The 22,607-nt window shown below is 41.5% G+C and overlaps 1 protein-coding gene across 1 annotated transcript in view; it reads right to left on the minus strand.

The window, feature by feature from the left end:
• The window catches only part of LOC119175779 (uracil-DNA glycosylase 2), a 59,778-nt gene extending 40,493 nt beyond the window's left edge, over positions 1-19,285 (minus strand). The window contains exons 1-4 of the mRNA XM_037426750.2: positions 19,037-19,285; positions 18,749-18,946; positions 16,097-16,192; positions 4,556-4,610 (exon numbers count right to left, since the gene is read on the minus strand). Of these exons, the coding sequence (XP_037282647.2) occupies positions 4,556-4,610; positions 16,097-16,192; positions 18,749-18,946; positions 19,037-19,126 (439 nt within the window). The 5' untranslated portion in view covers positions 19,127-19,285. The remainder of the gene's footprint in view (positions 1-4,555; positions 4,611-16,096; positions 16,193-18,748; positions 18,947-19,036) is intronic.
• Between the last annotated feature and the right edge of the window lie 3,322 nt (positions 19,286-22,607).

Below are 22,607 nucleotides of genomic sequence, written 5' to 3' on the forward strand. Positions count from 1 at the left end.
AACTGACTGGTCAGGTGTGCGTGTTCTGGCCAAAGGAAAAGTTGCATCATGCCTGCACTTCAAATACCAGCACATGCAGACATCTGTTCATATGCTGAACAAGAGAGAAGGAACGCTTCCAACAATGTACTAATGATGCTTACGTCACTTACTTAAGCGTACTTCATGTCATTTTTTTATTTCTAGTTTATTGTTAAAAAAAAGTTGCAAGATCAAGAAAAAATATACAGGCGAGAGTCCTAAAGTAAAAAAAAAAAACTGTAGTGGGACATTGTGCTTTTCTTATGGCTGTTTTTGTGAACAAGGCTCCCGTAGCGGGTGCCATAATGTCAGTAAACTTTGTATTCTTTAGGTAGGTGCATCCTTTTGTGTCTTTACTAAAAAGAAACAGTTGCGCACTGCTTTTTTTTTTTCCACACAACTTTTCGCTGTTCACTGTTGCTGCCAGCGGAGTAGCTTTTTAAGCTTTGATCTATGGTAATGCTTATTTTTATGATGGTCACATGGGCTACAGTCAGTTTACATGACCCAGGCCAGACTTTTAATTCCATGACTTTTTCATAAGGGTCCAAAATTCCCTGACTTTTCCAGGTTTTCCAGGTTGGTAGACACCCTGCAGATGTATGCACTAAGGGACAAGGAAGGCAAAATAACTACCAATATGAATAGGATAGTTAAAATAGTGGAGGAGTTTTACAGAGATCTGTATAGTAGCCAGGACCCCCTCGACCTTACTATAAGAACTAGCAGTAACCTAGATGGCAACCCACCAGTAATGATAGAAGAAGTAAGAAAAGCCTTGGAGGGAATACAAAGAGGCAAAGCTGCTGGTGAGGACAGATCTGCTGAAAGGCGTAGCACAGATTGTGCTAGAAAAACTAGCCACCCTGTTTACCAAGTGTCTCCTGACGGGAAGAGTACCAGAATCTTAGAAGAACGCTAACATCATCTTAATACATAGAAAGGAGATGACAAGGAATTGAAGAATAACAGGCCGATCAGCTTGCTCTCTGTAGTATATAAGCTATTTACAAAGGTAATTGCTAACAGAGTAAAGAAAACATTAGAATTCAATCAACCAAAGGAACAAGCAGGATTTCGAACAGGCTGCTCAACAATCAACCACATTCATACTATCAATCAGGTAATAGAGAAATGCTCAGAGTATAACCAACCACTATACATAGCCTTCATAGATTACGAGAAGGCGTTTGATTTAGTAGAAATATCAGCAGTCATGCAGACACGGCGAAATCAGGGCGTTGACGAAGCATATAAAAACATTTTAAAGAAATCTACAGGGCATCAACTGCTACCATAGTGCTTCACAAAGAAAGCAACAGAATACCAATCAAGAAGGGTGTAAGGCAGAGGGATACAATCTCCCCAATGCTTTTTACCGCGTGCTTACAGGAGGTGTTCAGAGGCCTAGAGTAGGAAGAGTAAGGAATGAGAGGTAATGAAGAGTACCTTAACAATCTGCGCTTCAGCGATGACATTGCATTGCTGAGTAAATCAAGGGAAGAATTGCAACTAATGATTACAGAGTTAGACAAGGAAAGCAGAAAGATAGGTCTTAAAATTATTCTTCAGAAAACGAAAGTAATGTACAACAACCTCGGCAGAGAACGGCGCTCGAGATAGGTAATAGCGCACTAGTAATTGTGAAAAACTATGTCTACTTAGGGCAGGTAATAGCCACGGAGCCGAACCACGAGATTGAAGTAACTAGAAGAATAAGAATGGGGTGGAGCACATTCGGCAAGCATTCTGAAATGATGACTGGTAGGCTTCCACTATCCCTCAAGAGGATTGTATATAACAGCTGCATCTTGCCGGTACTTAGCTATTGAGCAGAGACCTAGAGAGCTACAAAAAGGGTTTAGCTTAAATTGAGGACGACGCAGCGAGAAATAGAAAAACCCTTAAGAGACAAGAAGATAGCAGAATGGGTCAGGGAACAAACCGTGGTTAAGGATATCATAGTTAAAATCAAAAAGAGGAAATAGACATGGGTCGAGCATCTAGCGCGTACACAGAATAACCACTGGTCATTAAGGGTAACTAACTGGATTCCCAGAGAAGGCAAGCAGGTTAAGGGGAGACAGAAAGTTAGGTGGGCAGATGAGATTAAGAAGTTTTCAGGTATAAATTGGCAGCAGCAAGCGCAGGACCGAGTTGACTAGCATGGAAGAGGCTCTTGTCCTGCAGTAGACACAGTCCGGCTGATGATGATGACGATGAAGAGGCCCAGGTAAATAAAGCATGAAGTATCACTTCCAATCAAAAAGACTTTTTTTTATTAAAAGGTGTATATTCAAAAGCACATAAAATGAAACTTTCTGCCTTTTTAGCACCTTTTCCGGGCTTCTATTTCAATATGCTAACTTTGTTGTGTTATTGCCTACAAATAAATTTACAAACTAGAAGGTGCGCAAAAAAAATCTATTAGTCTTTTTTTTAACAAACACCATTTAGTATCTGAATTCCCCTTTGAAATAATTCAAAAAGCTGGATCTCAATTATGTTTACACTTATTGATAACAAGCTTAGTATCGTAAGCTCCAAAAATCTATCGAATCGAGGAACTAGGCGCTCGCCCCATTTTTGTGAAAACAGATTACCTTAATTTCTCACTTTTTCATTGCTTGCTTCAATTTATCATTTCTCCTACAGGAAATTTGAAATGAAATGCCCACATTTACAACAACTTGCAATGATAAGGATTATTACCTGAAAGCCACAAGCATGTTTCATGAAGTTTAGATCAAGACAAGCCTACAGCTGAACAATGACTAAATCTCATATCAGTGTTTATTTTAGAGGTGAAGCTCCTTATGTCATGGTTTGTGCGTCCCTTGTAGTGTGTAACCACCGGTGGCACATACCCGAAAGAGCGGTCCTTAGAATGTCCGCTGGATGGCGGCACTTGTATATGACGAATACATGATGAAAAGATATGAGATGGCTGTACTTGAAGTGTTCACTAGATAGACAGACGAACATACAGATGAACGGACAGGCAGACAGACAGAGAGGCAGACATATGGACAGACAGACAGACAGAGGGACGGCCGCACGAATAGAAGCACAGACAGACAAACGGACAGACAGAAGAGCGGACGTAACCCCGACCCAATTTAATATTGTGGAGATTTGATTGCATATTTGCTTCAGCGCTGTGCGTGGATAAGCAAATAACAGAGCGCTGTTTTGACGAGAAGTGTCGCCTAAGAAGTGGGAGTCATAAGTGGGAGTCTCATTCGTGATGCGGCAACGGATGACGTCAGCGCCAATCTTGTGAGGTCGAAAGAGCTCACAGTGAGGGAACTTAGCAGGGATGAGATTGCCATTATGTACGATGGTATGTGGCACAGACATGGCCGCAAAATGGCATGACACTGGACTTAGTTGAGATTTCGCAGTCCTGTCGAACTTCTTTTTAGCTTGCAGTTGGCACAAGGCTCTGACAGACAAATGGAGCAGAAGTTTGGCAAGCGTTTCATGGCCCTGTCTGTGAGCGAAGTGTCTGTGAGGAGTCGACTCGAAAAAGCCGAGAGATACAAACTCATGGTGCTGGCGTATTTTAGTGGCAGTGGCCACTACAAGAAGAATTGTTCTTTTTGGTGTGCAAATTTCATCAGATTTAATGATATATTTCATAAATAAAAACTCAATTTTAACTTTAAAACTCGTTTTTCTCAAACCACAAATTCTGCCTTTTTTTTAATGTGCCCCTCCTTTTTCTGGCACTTCTAGTGCTCGGATCTGCGTAAAATGTTGCCCAAATTTTTTCCAAAGTATAACAAATACAATTATCTAGCTTAAATTTCAATATTTTATTGCATAATAAAAAATTGTATGTAAATCTTTATCAGGGTAGGTTAAATACAGACTTTTATGTCTATTATTTTTCACGCCTATAAAGTATTTTGTATATACTTCCTAATTATTTATTTGCATTCTACACTTCATTTCAAACATTATGAACTATGAATGGTAAAAAATTATGGAAGTTTAGGGATGAAAAGAGGGGGGGGGGGGGGGCAAAAGGGTTGAGGTTTTCACTTTGTCATGTTTCAGAGCTAAAAGTATGTAACTTGCAAGAAAACTAATTATACATTTCAAATCAGCATAAAAAGTACCATAAACAGCTCAAGTTTCATTGCTCTAGGGTGAATATGAAAAAAAAGTGTCTTCGAGTAGCATCTCCCCTTAAAGCGGAAATATTGAGGAAAAGTATTTGTTGTGACAAAACATTTTTCCCATTGTTTTCTATGGGTGGCTGACAGAGAATCAAAAATTGTTCGCTGTGGTGGAAATTTAATTGTAGTGAACTTCGTTGTAACGGGATTACGGGAATAGACTGTAATTCATTTTCAAGTAGCGAAGTACCTACTATGCATATGCAGGATAACATGTGCACCTACTCGGCTGCACACTTTATTGATGCTATAAGGATAGTAATCAATGAACTTGGTGGAACTTTGAGGTCCACCCATTACAAAGCACTCAGCATTATCAAACACAAAGTAATATAAATTGAGAAGCTCACCATGAGCTTGGCCTGGGTTATGGTAAGGGTCTTGTCCAAGGATGACAACTTTAACCTAGAAGACATCAGAAAATAAATTATAGGTGGTCAGCCTAGCAAACAACAGAATAAAACAAGCCACTGATGTGGCTGAGTGAAGCCACTTTAGCACAGCTTCAGAAGCAGCTAAAAGCACACAATGCGGTGGCAAATCAACATTTTGGGGTAATTACCAGACCCTTTTTCAATGTAAAATTTGAGCCTCGATGTTGCAGCAATAGTACCGGGTTAAACAAAATTGATACATACACACATGCATGCTACATATACCCCAGAAGATTAAATTAACTTGCTGCCTCATTTTCTAGTGCAAAGCTTTATACTCGTCTTAGTTTTATGACTTTAGGATACCTAAGAATTCCCCGCAATGTACCTCATCTTGGACTGGATGGGCACTAAGTGTGTTAGCACCTGTCTTGTATTCTCACATTCTTGTGAATGATGTTTTTTACGCTCGAAATTCCCGTCAAGTAATTCACTAATACTAGAAAATAATTTTTCTTTTTAAGCGCCTTTTTCTTTATCAATCAGAACAGCCAATAAACTTTTGTCTTCAATCATTCTTGTGACAGAATGGTGAAAAACAAAGCTAGTAAAAATAATGTGACTAGTGCTTCCAATGCCATTTCACTAGCTGGAAGGTAAAACTTGACCGCTGTAATATCATTTCTGCATGTTGCAGAAGTTGTCAATTCCATGGCAATACCACTGCTGTTGTGCACGACCAGGCCTAGAGAAATGTGACAATGCATGGGACATTTATGTAAACCAACAGATAGTGCATCTAAACGACTGTTATAAGGTATTTATTTATATTGCACTGTTTTAAAAAGCTTAAAACAAATGTTAATGTTAGATGTGTGACTGCATTATCATCATCACCCTGACTACGCCCACTGCAGGGCAAGCCTCTCCCATGAGCCACCAATCAACCCGGTCCTGTGCTTTCTGCTGCCACTTTATGCCCGCAAACTTCTTAATCTCATCTGCCCACCTAAAATTCTGTCTCCTTCTCACCCTCTTGCCTTCTTTGGGAATCCAGTCAGTTACACTTAATAACCAGCGGCTATTCTGCCTACATTTACGTGCCCGACCCATGTCTATTTCTTCTTCTTGATTTCAACAATGATATCCTTAACCTCGGTTTGTTCCCTGACCGGCTCTGCTCTCTTCTTGTCTCTTGAGGTTACACCTACCATTTTCCTTTCCATTGCTTGCTGCGTCGTCCTCAATTTAAGCTGAACCCTTTTTGCAAATCACCAGGTCTCTGCTCCATAGCTAAGTACCGGCAAGATGCAGCTGTTATATACCTTCCTCTTGAGGATTAGTGGCAATCTGCCTGTCATGATATGAGAGTGCTTGCCAAATGTGATCCACCCCGTCCTTATTCTTCTAATTAAGTGGTACTCAAATGGCAGTCAGCGGACCCCCTAGGGTCCGCGAAGCTATTTCTATGATCCGCGAAACACTCACTCGCTTTTTTTATTTATTTATTTTTGTTTTTTAAGTGGCACTTAAACTCTGTTTAAATGTGACTGTGCCATGCATAAATTTTCATACAATAATATCTAGAGTGAAATTTGGTGCTGCGATCGTGTACCTCATGGGAATTATGGGAAGTACAGCCTTCAGATTGGATTGCGTTAGCCAGTAAACTGTCTACGGATCTTTTTCTACAGTTTCAGTTTCGTTCTTCCTGTAAAGTGGGTAGTGGGGTGGATGCAAAGGACTGAATCTGCGCCTTGCTTATTCAAAGAAGCTGAAAACTGCTCGGCCTCTCAATTTACTGGAATGCTGGAGCTGTATAGGTAGTGTTTGACAGTTTAAGCGAAGCGTTTTCCACTCATTGCTGCGCATAAATGTAGCGTCCCATGCCAGTGCAGGATATTACATCGAGTTCACATTTGTTCTTAGTGAGTCTTGCCAAAACTCGTTGAAATAAACTAAAAAACGACGGCGACGCGAAGTTGCCACACCATCATGCTCTTCTGACTCGACTTCACAACAAAACGAGAGGCACGTTGGGGGCAGACCGCTTCAAGGGATGCACCTGGCATTGCAGCAGACGAAACGTTAATACTGCGCTGTTATTTACATAAATAGATATTGAGTACTTTTGAAAGCAAAACAACAATGTTTGTTCTGAAATGTTGTAAAGAATAATTCATTACATCTTAATGCCAAATCTGAAACGCAATGGCAGAGCAATGCCTACCCTGGTGGTTAAATCTGTCCAGGTTTCACTTCTACTGTCTAGTCACAAAAATCTTTTGCATAAAGTGTGAGTACAAAAAAATGAAGTAAGCTTCAATTAGACATACCTTCATATCCCTTTGTTTTACACTCAGCAAACAAGTGTCGCGAATCTCAAGAATGTGATCCATCCGAAGTAGATTCGAAGCCTGTACTTCCAATAATTCCCATAGGGGTACAAGCACAGCTGAACGAGCCCGCGTAGACACTAGCACCAGATTCCCCTCTAGGTGTTATTGTATGAAACTCTATGGCACCACATATCGATGAACTGTCCAAAATGAAGTGATGTGGCACATTTGTGTTTTATGTTTTTGGTAGCAATAAAAGAACCTGTTTCACGCTCCAGTTGTGTTGATTTACTTATGTACCCCCACCCCTCCCTCCCCTGCGCTGCAGGGGTCCCCCATCACTTCGACCAGTCCACAAGGGGTCCCCGACAGATCCATAGTTGAGAACCACTGTTCTAATTACTTCACTCTCATGGTATGGCTCCGTGGTTACTACTTATCCTAAGTAGACATAATCCTTTACATCTGCCAGCATCTCTCCAACTATCACAAAGTGCTGTTTTCGGCAGAGACTGTTGCACACTACTTTAGTTTTGTGCATATTAATTTTTCTGCTTTCTGTGTCCAGTTCAGTAATTCGTCCCCCGAGTTACTCATCAAGGCAATGTCATCAGCAAATACAGTGAAATCTCGGTATAACGAACTTCAGGGAACCGTGGCAATTCGTTCATTATTTTGAAAGGTTGTTCCGTTATAGTGAAAGCTTAAAAATTAACCATAAATACTCATTTTCCACCAAAACGATGTACATTTAAACGGTGGGTCCTTGAACTCGTTTTTCATGAGAAAAAAAAAACTAATGCACAAGGTAATACCAAAAAATGTATGTTTACTTTAAAGAAGTCTTTTTTTTTTTACACGTGCAGCATAAACTTTGCAGTGCGAAGGGCCCTAGCCCATCCACATTCCTGTGGTGCGATTCGGTTTTTTGGTCACAACAGCCTGCTTTTTGCCTTGCAGTTACTGAAGAATATCCACCTTCTCGCTTAGCAAAAAGTGATTCTGCTTCTTTGTCACAAGCAGAGACAAACTCATTCGTAGTAGCACCACAGCGTGAACGCCGACTTGCTTTGCGGACGCGATAAGTAATCACCGAAAAGAGATGAACACAACTGACAAACAAGGCCTCCTAGTCCTAGAGCACATGTAGAAGTGACAAAAAAAAAAAACCCGAAGCATCGCAACTGTCATCACCTCTTCCGAAGAAAAAAAAAGAAAATTCTTGGCGTTTCGTTTTCTGCTCCCTCGCTGTCTCATGTTTTCCGTGTCCATGCTTCCTGCCTCGCAACTCCCACTCTGCCCTCTGCCTCGCTGACCTTGCCCTCCCATGTTGCCGTCGCCTCTGCACTTGTAAACCTGCAGCGTTGGTGCTTCAATAAAAATAAAGAAAAGAAAGTCGCCCTTTCACTTTTTTCCCCCTCCGCACCATCACGCGTCTTCTGAGAAGCAAGGCGTCCATTGGTTTTGTCGTCTTCTTGCGTACCGCTCCGGTGGTCGCGACGAACTTCAGAACATGAGTTCATAGTACTGAGGCCTTGTTAATATAATGCGGACCTAATTTACGCTGATTATTCAGAAAAGTTCGGTATTCTGAAGTGTGTAGTAGCGAAATAATTTTACATTGAAACTATTAGCAGTCGGCACTAAATTTTCTAAAAGTTTGTTAATCTGAAAAGTTCGTTATTGTGGGGTTCGTTCTACAGAGATTCCACTGTAGCAGGTTAGCAATGTGAGCCATTAACAGGTACCTGACGTTTATTCCCAACAAATCAAAACAAACCACATAAAATGCGGGCCTTTGCAACATATCCGCTGCCAAAAAATATGTACAGTGCATCATCTACCGTAGAGACATGCACTTTGCTAATTTTTTTTTTCTCTCCAAAGCACTGCCTCTGAGATTTGTCAAGCCTCCCACAGGCAGTGCAAAAATATGTCAAGCTTTGCACTTGGGCCGATGCTGTGAAAACAAAGCTAGTTTTAAGCATACGCATTTTCATTTACGTATGAAGTGCTCTCATCAACTTGGGCACAGTGCACCTGAATATTGGATGCGGCCCAACATTCATTCTATCAAATGTGAAGGTCAACAGAACAATATATGCACAGTACACGAATATGCTTTTGCCCAAAGTTCTTCAAGTAGCCTTTACAACTGTTCAATCTCATCAGAGCAGCAACCTGACTAAGCCCACTGCAGGGCAAAGGCCTCTCCACTGTACTGCCAATCAACCCGTTCATGTGCTTTTTGCTGCCACGTTACACCTGCAAATTTTTTAATCTCATCTGCCCACCTAATTTTCTGTCTCCCCATCACGTATTTGCCTCCTCTTGGAATCCAGTCAGTTACCCTTGATGACTAAAGGTTATCCTGCCTACGCGCTATGTGCCCGGGCCATGTCCCTTTCTTCTTGATTTCAATGACCATATCCTTACCCCTGTTTGTTTCCTGACCCCTTCTGCTCCGTTCCCATCTCTTCAGGTTACACGTATCATTTCCCCTTTTATCGCTCACTGCGTAATTTTCAGTTGAAATTAAACCCTCTATGTAAGCTTCCGGGTTTCTTTCCCAAAGGGCAAGATGCAGCTGTTACGTACCTTCCTCTTGAGGGATAGCGATATACTACCATTTATGATCTTAGAATGCTTGTCAAATGTGGTTCACCCCATCCTTAATCTTTTAGTAATTTCACTCTCACGGTTCAGCTCTGCAGTTACTACTTGTACCCTTTACAATTTCCAGTGTCTGGCCACCTATCGCAAAGTGCTGATCTCTGTTGAGACTGCTGCACATTGATTTAGTTTTGTGCATACTTATTTTCAGACCTAGGCTTCAGTTTTCCGTGTCCAGTTCAATAATCATGAGTTCTAATTTGTTCCCCAAGTTATTCACCAATGCAATGTCATCAGCAAGTCGCAGGTTACTAGGATAGCCTCCATTAACTCTTATCCCTAACTCTTCCTAATCGAGGGCTCTGAAAAGCTCCTGTAAACACACGGTGAATAGTATTGGAGAGATCGTGTCTCCCTGCCTTACATCCTTCTTTATTCAAATTCTGTCGCTTTCTTTATAAAGAACAACGGTGGCTGTGGATCCACTGTAGATTTATTTCGCTATGTTCATGTAGGCTTCGTCGATGCCCTGATTCCGCAGTGCCAGCATGACTGCTGATATTTTGACCAAATGTAATGCCTTGTCATAATCTATGAAGGCTGTGTATAACGATTGTTGTATTTTGCACATTCCTCTATCACCTGATTTATATTATAAACTTTATCTATAGTTGAATAGCCTGTACAAAATCCAGCTTGGTCCTTCGGTTGATTGAACTCTAATGTCGACTTCATTCTATTGGCTATTATTTTTGCAAATAGCTTGTAGACAACGGACAGTAAACTAGTCGGCCTGTAAGATTTCAAGTCCTTGACGTCCCCTTTCTCATGAATTAAGATCATGTTGGCATTCTTCCAAGATTCTGGTACCCTCCCCTTCAAGAGATGCTTCATATACAGCATAGCTAGTTCGTGTCACACAACCTCTCCGTTTTTCAACAGGTCTGATGTTACCTTATCCTCACCAGCGGCTTTGCCACCTCACATTCCTTCTAGAGCTTTCTTTACTTCCCCTGTCATTACTGGTGAAAGGCGAGATTCCTCTGGGCTTTTACTGCTTCTTACATTATCATCCTAATTGTCTAAGCAGCTGTACATATCTCTGTAGAACTCTTTCGCCACCTCAACTATGCTATCCATATTGATTGTAATCTTTTTTTCCTTGCCCCTATAGGCATACATCTAATTTTTGCCTATGCACAGTTTTGTCTTCACAGCTTAGAGGCTTCTTCAATTTTTTAGACCCTGCTCAATTCTCTCCATGTTATACCTTCTTATGTTGGCTACCTTGCGCCTATTTATTAACTTTGAAAGTTTTGCCAGCTATACCTTATCTGTTGTAGTTGAGGCTTCCAGGGTTTGATGTTTCTTAATGAGGTTTGTCGTCTCCTGGGATAGCTTGCCAGTGTCCCGTCTAATCACTGAGCACCCAACGTTCACTACACACTCTGTAATGACACACGTCAGATTATCATTCATTGCGACAACGGAAAGGCCGGTTTCCGCAATAACAGCTGATTATCTGTTCTGAACTGACACTCTGCTGTACTTTCCCTCTGAGCGCTAGCTCATTTATTGGTTTCTTGCGTATCAGTGTCTGTCATTCCTTCTTCAAGTCTAGGCAAATTCAAGACCTTACTATTTTATGGTCATCGCATCAAATTTTGCCAACTGAATCCACATCCTATACAATGCCCGGGCGTACACAAAGGTTGATGTCTATTTAATTCTTAGTTTCACCATTAGGACTCCTCCATGTTCACTTACGATTAGCTTGCTTTCTGTAGAAGATATTCAAGATCCGCAAGTTATTGCATTCTACAAACTCTACTTGTAACTTCCCTTTGGCATTTCTAGAACCAATGCCATATTCCCCCACTGCATGGTTTCTAGACTGCTTCTTGCCTACCCTAGCATTGAAGTGACCCATTAGTACAGTATACTGCGTCTTTACTCATTGCTGATTCTTTGTCTTCATAGAAGTGTTCAACCACATGATCATCATGACTGAATGTAGGCACATAGGCCTGTACCACTTTCATCTAGTACCTCTTATGAGTTTAATTATGATACCTGCCACCCTCTCATGAATGCAAAAGTATTCCTCTAAGTTGCCAGCTATATTTTTATGGACAAAAAGCTCCAATCCCAATTCTCTTCTGTCAACTAAGCCACGATAGCATAGGACGTGTCCATTCTTCAGCCCTGTGTAAGCCTCACATGCCTTTTCAACTTCACTGAGCCCCATTACATCCCATTTAACACTCTATTACTACGCTAGACTAATAATACGCCAGACTCACCTCACTAGAAAATGTTATAGCATTAAATGTGGCCAAGTTTAGATTCCAATGACTGCTGCCTGTCTGGAGGTGGAGATTCCTAGCACCCTCCACTGTACTTGGTCAGTTGGTTCACAGCTGCTGGGGACTGAGGGCTAATTGATGTATTCATGTGGGAGTTAGTGGCTAAGTACTGCCCCAGGGTGGCCAATCAAAATAGAATATTAATTTGATATATTTAGCTAATACTCTATTTACTGGTTTAAAACAAGCATCAAGAAAAGCACAAGACTTGGCGTCCAAAGTGACAGCTGCAGCTAGCCTCCTGAACATAATGTGGATTGCCGATAACCAGTGGGGAGAATACTAGTATTGGATTGCATAGCAGAGCACCCAATGGCCTTAAATGAATCTCTCGAACAGACTATCTTTAAATCAACTGAATGAGAAATGCTCGAAAAGCTCACTAATGCAGGAGTGCACTACAGAATTTAGCTTTTGGTGCAAAAACAAAACAGCCACGACATCAGCATGTTGCACAGCTATCATATTTGCATATTCCCAATAAAGAATGCACCATCTGCAGACTGCCTGTAGGTTTACTTCGATATGACTTCTTCGAGGAACGTGGAAATATTTAAAAACCGACGTGTTGAACATGACTATTACATTCTGCCTCATTTAGAAATGACATCACGAATCATTTTCTAGATGGCATTAACATGCAATAATAAAAGCTTCCAACATCTACAGGTTTTCCCGCTCACTTTAATCCAAGTGCCAGCCTAAATAATCTGCACGCCATTGAAATAATCTGAACGCCGAGCTATTTAATCCATGTGCCAAACATTTAATCCAAGTGCCAACATATTTAATCCAAGCGCCAACTCACTCAGGCCGCGTGCCACTGAGTTTAATCCAAGTGCCACCATGTTTAATCCAATTGCCAATGACTTTAATTCAGGTGCCAGTCAGTTTAATCCATGCACAAAAACCAGATTACGGGGCGTAAAAATGGCAGTGCAATTGAAATGCAGTTCTATACAGTATAAAAGACAATAGTCAGTAGGTAGAATCAATTATTATTATTTGTATTCGCCGATAGTATTCTTGAAAAAAGTTACTGCCATGGTTCGCTTAAGCCATATTTGAAGTGCTTATACTTTTCTGTGTGCAAGTTTGTATAATGAGTGCTTGGCCCAGGTGAAATAAATTTAATGAAAACTAGAAAAGCGCAGGAACATATTACTGAATATTTCACAGTGCAATGAAATTCAGTATCTGTCACTGAGGCTCATAATTGGCTTTGGTACACTCTAGAACATTACATGACCAGGACAGGTCATGTAATGCGAATGACACACTATGTTTATTGGAGTGCCGGAACGCATACTAAGAGATTAAAAGCATGGTTGCGGACAGTGATGGGTCAAAGACAGCTACATAATCAAGAAATTAGGAAGCCGCCGCGAGGCACGCACTGTGAATTAGAAATAATTCCAATGTTTTTTTTTTTTTTTGTTTTTTTCTTCCTGTAGTGAACATAAAACGTAAACTGATCATCCTGAAGTGGCAATAAAAGTTTTATTTTACATTATTGTGCCACGCCTGTAAACGTCCACAATCCTAGCCCTGTCGACCACCGATACTCTGCTTTTTTTCCGACGAGGTTCGTCGGGGTTCTTAAAGTGTGGTCCTCGTTTGCGTCCAGCCATGACTTCAAGCAAAGCTCTCTCTTCGTCTCCAAATGTTCCCGTATGAAAACACACGTTTCAAATAAACACGCTTCAGCTACACTAAGTGTCGTCTGTTACATGAAAACCGGAGTATCTACTTTCATGCTTTTACAACAACTTATTTCCACATGAACCCGAATAAATGCAAGTTCGGTATTTTTAAGTGGTTATTTCTGATTTAAAGAACGAATGAATATCATCTGTCGGTCACTGTTCTCCCTGGGCTGAGTAGACGACTGCGGTAGCCTCAGCGCATAAGTAGCCAAATGCCGTCTGCTCAGCAGACGACACGAATCGATGCATATGCGATGGTGTAGATGGTTAACCGGAATGAAGCAGTAGCAATGCAATAAAGACTAACATGGACTCCATGAGCAAACACATTTAAGTACCCATAAATGCAATTACTACTGACTTTTTTTTATTTTGAAGCTATGACACCAAAATGTTAAGGGGAAGTCGCACTGCGCACTTCATTTCATAAGCACTACCATGTATAGCCGAGGGAAAAGTTCTTGCTGTGAAGCGATGTTTACGTTATTCTGACATTTATACTATATATAGTGGCTAACTGTGTGTTTCAAGCGCACGGATTAAACTGACTGGCACCTGAATTAAAGTCATTGGCAATTGGATTAAACACGGTGGCACTTGGATTAAACTCAATGGCACGCGGCGTGAGTGAGTTGGCGCTTGGATTAAATATGTTGGCACTTGGATTAAATGTTTGGCACATGGATTAAACAGCTCGGCGTTCAGATTATTTAGGCTGGCACTTGGATTAAAGTGAGCGGGAAAACCTGTAGTTGAGCTTTGATTTAGTTTTGTCTTTGTAATGCTGCCCATATGTCAGTTATTGAACTTGTCCTTAAAAAGCTATTGAACAACGCCAACTGTACTACATTAAAAAATAATAATAAAGGCAGCTTTGCCCTCAAGCTTTGTCTTCCATATTGAGACAACTCAGTTTACTAATGAGAACTCATACATTTGGGGCCAGCAGTTTCTCAGATATCTGTATTTAACTTTAAAATCTTTCTATTTCCTACACTTGCATACAATAGACCATTTTTTGAACAAAAAAAAGCTAGCTTTCCTGCAATTCAATTAGCTCAACTAAAGGCGGCTAAACACTTACCACAAACAGTGCCTTTTCCAAGCGCAGTTTTCTTAATTTACGAATAGCGCAACCTAGAAGTAGGTACAGCGTAGCTACTCCTAGGTTGCGCTGTTCGTTAATTCAGTTATGTCCTACCAACTTACCCAAGTTTCCACGCTTCATAGTGTTTTTTTTTGCGCTGTGATGCAGAAAATGTAAGCTCAGCTCTACTGATATAAACTCACATAGCAGACAAGCCCCAGCATGTGCAACTAGGATTTCGTCTCCCTTGACTTTGTTTACAAGCCCAGTATGAGAAGGCAAAACATCGTTATCAATGATGAAACATCACGGGAAGTTGATGTATCCCCTGCCATGCCACAAGGGTCAGTCTTGGGTCAACCATTGTTCCTCATCTACATAGATAAAATTTGTTCCGGTACTTTAGCACAAATCAAACTATTTGCTGATTATTGTTTGTGCACAAAATTATACATTAATGATTAATTGATATGTGGGATTTAACAACCCAAAACAACTATATGATTATGAGAAACGCCGTAGTGGAGGGCTCCGGAAATTTCAACCACCTGGGGTTCTTTAACGAGCACCCAAATCTGAGTACACGGGCCTACAACATTTCCGCCTCCATCGGAAATGCAGCTGCCGCAGCCGGGATTCGATCCCGCGACCTGCGGGTCAGCAGCCGAGTACCTTAGCCACTAGACCACTGCGGCGGGGCAAAATTATACATAGCTCCCATGACTGCACTACTCTTCAAAACGATCTCGACAGTCTCTCAATGGTGTGAAAAGTGGCGTCCTAATTTTATAAGACATTTAATGTTTCAACAGCAAAAAAAAAAAACGTTTGTTCGGAACTTCTACACAAATGAAGGAAATATTTGAGGTCTAAACTTTTTCACCCCATAATTCATAATTGAACAGGCCTGGACACCCAGTTATACCTTTGCAAACCGGATCATATTTCACAGCAAGTGGACCATACAAATAACAAAAAGGAAATGAGCTCCAAAAATGAAGCATTTAAAATGTGATTTTATTCCAGGACGATAGGCCAGTGGAATACCTTCAGAAGTAGCAGAAATTATGTGATGTATTTAGAAATTCAGTACAGGCTCTGCAGTAGTGTAATCATGTGGTTGTGTAAGTACGGAATGGTATAATCAACCTACTTTGTGTACTCTAATGTACACACTGTACAAATGCACAATGAATTGTCTTATCATTGCATTGTTGGAGTGTTAATATTCATACTGAAATATTGTGTGCTTCCAGCCACTATAATGCCCTTGGGCATTGTGGTTATTATAACAAATAAATAGGTACACCATAAGCTAGGCGAGTATGTAGCACAGGGAAGCACACTTGTAGATTATGAAAAAGGACAAAATGTCAAGACAATTATGTTCATTCTTTCCAGCTCACCTTGTTCACTTCACAAGACTTGGTCCAGCTGAAGACATCTTCATGTGGAGGATACACAGTATATCTTTTTCGTTCTTCTAGCACAAAACTGTTAAGCTGAAACATTTAGTGCCACGGGTCAGTGAACACCATACAATGCAATGTCTTTTGAAAAATATAATTTATGGCTTGTTTGTTTTTGTTTTTTTAAGAATATGAGGCTCTGCCTACAAGTGCCTTGCATCACTACCTAACAAAAGGAGATGGTGAACCTCTCGATAGGGTCATGATTGTGCTCAGCGTAACAGAAGCCCTGTTGATTCACCGCAGTACTTCTGACCAGAAATGTGGGGGGGTCCAAACCCTCTTTAACAATATTCAGTTTTGTTTGTGTATATATACATAAACACAAACGCACACACAAATATGCATAATGTATGATTGAAACCCCCCCGCCCCAAAAAAAATTTCTGGCTACGCCCCTGCTTATGACTGCTGGTAAGCCCAATGAGTGCATACGAAAAACTTATTGATGTTGGCACCACTACATTGAAGGGACACAAAGTCAAATAACAATTTACGTCAGATTGAAAACTCAATGTATGACAACATCTAAAATGACAAAATTAGCAACAACTGTGCCCTATCAAGAAATTAAGGTAAATGCACAAGAACACATACACTGCAGTAGGACACTTTCAAAATTATCCCGCTGACATCAGACTGGCCGCCTACAGTTAATCACTAGTAGTCTATCTAGCTGCACTAAATAAAGAACCTTTCATGCATCAAGAGACGGAATAAAATGCTGCTTGTTCGTTTCTGTTTGATTCATGGAAAAAAGAACCACCGGAATTTACTATGGGGAATGGCGCGAGTGGTTCAAAAAATCAATTTTCGCATGGTTACACGGGACAGGTGGTGCCATCTAGCGGGGTGCAGTTGAACCAAAAAACGTCTGCAATCTCAAAGCCAATGGCAGAAAATTAATTAATGGCCGTTGTTGCTGCTGTGGCTCCCGCTGCTTTCGGTCTGCTGCTACTAGCGCAATAAAGCCGGGTAACGGTGTGCACGGCAACAGTGACGTGAATCGGTCCGATCGGTTCGCTTCTTGAGGTGGGTAATTTGAAGTGCGCTGACCCGATACGGACCACTAAAACCTTATTTTATTTCTATATAGGCCCTTCCTTGGCACAAAAGTAACACTACGAGGTTTCTGGACTGCTATTTGAACAATCAACGCCGCCCTAGTAGTTGCCTTTTAGTGTCCCTCAAATGGAAAATGATGCAAATACAATTTCAATTACTTAAAAATCAAGCAACAAATTCAGTTTAATTAAAATTCCAGGCAGTTAATGCCGGCATCAATGCACTGAGCCCCTCCCCCATAAAAAATTTCTGGCTACGCCCCTGCTTCTGACTGCTGGTAAGCCCGATAAGTCCATACGAAAAACTTATTCATGCTGCCACCACTGCTTTAACAAAAAATGACGCAAATAAAATTTCAATTACTTAACAATTCCAAATCAAGCAACAAATTCAGTTTAATTAAAATGCAAGGCAATTAATGCCGGCATCAATGCACTGCACCACCACCGAAAAAAAAAATTTCTGGCTACACCCCTGCTTCTGACTGCTAGTAAGCCCAATGAGCCAATACGAAAAACTTATTCGATGCTGCCACCACTACTTTAACAGAAAATGATGCAAATAAAATTTCAATTACTTAACAATTCCAAATCAAGCAACAAATTCTGTATAATTAAAATGCAAAGCAGTTAATGCCTGCATCAATATACTAGGAACCCTAATATGTATCTTGAAGTCAGCCAGATGTACCCGGCTCACAAATTACATAGGTTGCACATGTGACATCAGTTTGCTTCACAGTGGCGTACTTGCCATTGCAGCGTACACACATCATGATAATACATGTGCCTGTGCTCTTTTTACAGCTGTGCAGTTAATTGTGTGTGCATTGTTTATGTATATCTTTGTCTTTGGCCAGATGTGTAGACTTCCAACTTGCTCAAAGGAGGGGTTAGTGGGGAAGCAAAGAACAGAGCATAATAGGCAGGCAAAGCATGCCTGCCCCATATCAGCACCTCAGCACTTGTTTGTGCCTGCACTGCTAGAAGCAAACTGTGCAATTTTTTAACTTCTCTTGCCCCAGTACTCTTTTCCAGAGTTGCGCAGGCAAAACAAACTTTATAAGACTGAACCGTCCTGCATTTACAGAAAAACTGAAACCAGAGTCATCAAACTGAAGCTGAGAGAAAATCCCGAAGAGCAAAAAAAAAAATTGATTTGCGAGGGAAAGCAACTGAAACATCTATAGCACTTCTTCGACAACAGTCAACAGTTTCCAAAAATACAACGCATACTAAAAACAACAAAACAATGACAACAACACCTCCAATTTTTGCGCACCCGAACCTGCACACTGAATGTCATAAGCAACTAGTCTGTGAGAGCCATAACAATTAAAAGCGAGGAAAAAGTTCAACAAAGCTTTAAACGATGGCAACAGTTCAGTGGAGACCTAATGAGATTAAATCAGACCAGGACAAAACTACTCTACCGATCGTTGTTTCTATGGACAATGAATATTGCCGAAGGACGCATGAATCTGCAGCCCGGCTTCGCACAGAGCTCATGGCAAAATGTACTCACTTTTGCAAAATATTCTTTCGAAAACTCTTGCTCGAGGGCGCCAAACCAAGACAAACCTATATCAGCGGGAACAACAGGAGTGGCGCGAGACTGGAGCTTGACTTTGGCGATCAGGCGCTTCTTTTCTATATCAATGACAGGGGAAAATGCATTGTTCTCAGAACTTCCCTCGATTTTAGACTTCTTGACTGGTTGGTCCTGAAAAAAAGAAGCGGCAAATATTCCCAAGTTATGCGAAATACCCACTTCGCTGGCAGGACTATAGTGTACTAAAGAAGAAGAACATACGCGGCATACGGAGTCTTCAGAAGAAAGCAGTCGCTTGGGTGATGATGCTAGAGGCTTGAAGAACGCCGATATTGGTTTTTGTCCAGGCATTATGTCAGCTTTCAATTGCACAACGTCGGGAAAGATAACTAAATAACAATGATCGCTTTCCGGCAGTAGGTGACCGCTGACAGGAGCGAACACACGTGCGCTAGTTTACTCTGAAACCCGCGCTACCCGCACTAGAGTGTACTAGAAGTGTTTAGTGACGTGACCGCGCCTCGCCGCCTGATCCTTTCCGCGTCGCCCGCAACAGCGGCGCTGCAGTCGAATAGTACTAAAAGAGCCGTGCGCCACGTGCAGAAACTACGATAGTTATAGCGCGAAAACAACACGACGACACAGAGACAAGAAGGACACGAAAGACACGAGCGTTCGTGTCTTTTGTGTCCTTCTTGTCTTTGTGTCGTCGTGTTGTTCTCGCGCTATAACTATCGTCATGCCATACCAACTAGCCCAAGCTGCCACACTTCTAAGTGCAGGAACTGCTATGCGCTTCGGCTCCTCCGTCGCAAATTCTTGATGCAGATTTTTTCGCGCCTGCCCGTCAATCATGTCTAGCACATGATGCCATAGCCCTTGAAGTATGACACGCCCGTCTACTGAATTTGAGCTCCATGAAAGCCCTTGTGAGAGATCGAAAATAATTCAGAAAAGGTGTGTCTTATACTCATTTCTTCTCTCTTAACTCTTTCTTCGTTGGTTAGGCGTCTACAATATTTAGAATAACTGAGCTGATTTATTGGAAGTTAGCTGTGCTCAGAAAGCTGTGATATTTAAAAACAAATATTGTGTCACACGCACGCAGAACCAGAAAGCCACAAAGAAAGAGGGGAGAGGAAGGTAATCTTAACACTCTACACCATGAAATGTTTCGGTAATTTAACTTTTGGGTGTATACTAAAATAGTTACAGGCATTCACAGCGACCACCAATTGCCAATTTAGGCGTTCTGCTGCACACTACACACCCTCAAAAAAAAGAAAAAAAATCCTGGGTAGCCCTGCGCCAATATTTTAAAGTTGGCGAAGCGGAATATAGCATGTCTCTACAAATGCGCACTGTAGATTTCACTTTTTCGAGTATGAGGTCTCAAAATAACTTCAAGTCTAGCGTAGTCGGACGAGATATGCACCGCCTAAATATAGTAGCTGTGCTAAAGCGCAATATATATATATATATATATATATATATATATATATATATATATATATATATATATATATATATATATATATATATATATATATATATATATATATATATGGGGGGGGGGGTACGTGTACATGTACAAGGAAGGTAAATTTCTCAAAACAATATGTAGCACTGCCTGTCTACACTCTTCACGCTTATTGATAGAACTACGCTTATAATACAAAACATCGTCATAAACTTGCTCGCTTGCAATGGCGTTACGCCAATAGAACATTTGGAAAGCAGCACAATTTAAGCTGTCTATACAGAATGAGAACTGGTTACAATGAATTTACGCAGATTATCAGACGGGCTATATATACAATTGGCACTTTTAATGTGTTTTAGTGTTGTTTTTAATAAGTTTAATATGTAATAAGCCTTTTGGAAAGCAATAATTACTATCTTCCACAAAATTGGCACCATAAAAAGGAGTCGTTCCCAATTAATGTTTTGACAACGTTACTTACACTCGGGTTGCTCGTGAAACAATCGAGCGCATGTGGGCTCATATAAGGAACACTGTGCTCTGGATATCGTAGAGACTGCTGACAAGACGAGCGCATGATTTAAGAATAGTTTTTGATACTTCTCTCTTTGTAGTTTGCCAGTAGCCATCTATGATGTAACGCAGCTCAAAAGGCCGATTGAGTAAGGAGCTAGGCAGATCCGTGCAAATTTCGATTGACATTTTTTTTTTCTGGGTCGGCAGGCTCTTGAAACCAACGTTTCTAGACTAGGTAAGTTGCAAAACTGAGCGATGTTGCGCGGCGCCGCCGCTGCCAGCGACAAATATGGCGCTGCTGTCTCATCCAGATTCACTCACTGCATGCTCGCTCACAGAACATCTAGCTCGCTCGTGTCACTCCCGTAACCTCCATCGCTGTGCATGTTGCAGTGCGTCGATATCTGTGGAGGCTTCTTTCTGCGTTAAAATTTTTGTGCTTCAGGGTGCCCTGTTCTGCTTTGTATGTGTTGCGTGTTTTCATCATGCCCGGATGTTGCGTTCTCGGCTGTAGAGTAGCTACAGGAAATAAGAGACACCACGACATTTCTTTTGTTCCAACGTGTACCTGAGCAGCGAGAGGTATGGGACCACGCTATTCCTCGTGCGGATAAGAAACTGCCTCAGCACCTCACGTGTGTGTGATATGCACTTTCATGAGAAGGACATCCTGAAGACTTTCACTCACGTCATATGGTAAGAAGGTACAAATCGCAAGAAAAAAGTGGGACCTCGTTGAAGGATGCGTTCTACGAATATTCCCGAATTTGCCCGCTTGCCTTTGTCGCGGGGCCCGCGACAAAGAAGCGAACGCTGCCCGATAAGAGTGGGGTATTTTCCGGAATATAATCGGCGAAAAAGAATAGACTATCTCTGAGCACTGAGCTCGAATACAGTGAAATAAGTCTCGACATGCCATCAACTAGTGGCGTCATTTCGCTTCAAGACATAGAAAACGTTATTTTGCATGCTGGTGGAAAGTTGTTGAGAATGGCGAGACAAGACGTCTTGTGGTGTTTCTAGGGCTCAAAGAAAAAAAAAGAGCGCTATTTGTGGAGAAATGCGTTGTCGTCGCAGAAGACATGACAGTCACCATTAGCAGCCGTCACCATCACTTAGCCAAGTCGCCTGGTAATGCAGATACCATCACCCAATGGGCCGAACTTCTGGAAGACATAGAAAAGCTGCAAGTGTGTTCATGTTGTCCCAATTGATTGATATATGTGGGGTTTAACGTCCCAAAACCACCATATGATTATGAGAGACGCCGTAGTGGAGAGCTCCGGAAATTCTGACCACCTGGGGTTCTTTAACCTGCACCCAAATCTGAGCACACGGGCCTACAGCATTTCCGCCTCCATCGGAAATGCAGCCGCTGCAGACGGGATTCGATCCCGCGACCTGTGGGTCAGCAGCCGATTACCTTAGCCACTAGACCACCGCGGCGGGCCATGTTGTCCCAATGCACCAGCAGGCAGATTCGTGAGTAATTACTACGAAGTGCTCACCGATACCCCAAAGTGCGGTCTCTGCTCGAAGCTTTGGCTGCAGCTGTGTTAACAGGTTTCATTAGAGGAACTCCAAGAAGAAGCATAGGGAAGACATGCTCAACAAAATGGCCGCACGCGTAGCTTTTCGGCGGTCTAAGTTGCGAAAGAATGTGACTGACATGAAAAAAAAAGCTGACTACATAACCAGACAAAAGCCACAAGATTGCGCCACATTGTTGTAATTTATTTTCAAGCCCGAAAAACACAGCCACAAAAGAGGATGCCAGACATTGTGATTGGGTTTTTCGCGTCTAAAAATTTATTGCGAACGTACACCAACTAG

This window comes from Rhipicephalus microplus, chromosome X, assembly GCF_043290135.1.
Source record: "Rhipicephalus microplus isolate Deutch F79 chromosome X, USDA_Rmic, whole genome shotgun sequence".
Taxonomy (NCBI): domain Eukaryota; kingdom Metazoa; phylum Arthropoda; class Arachnida; order Ixodida; family Ixodidae; genus Rhipicephalus; species Rhipicephalus microplus.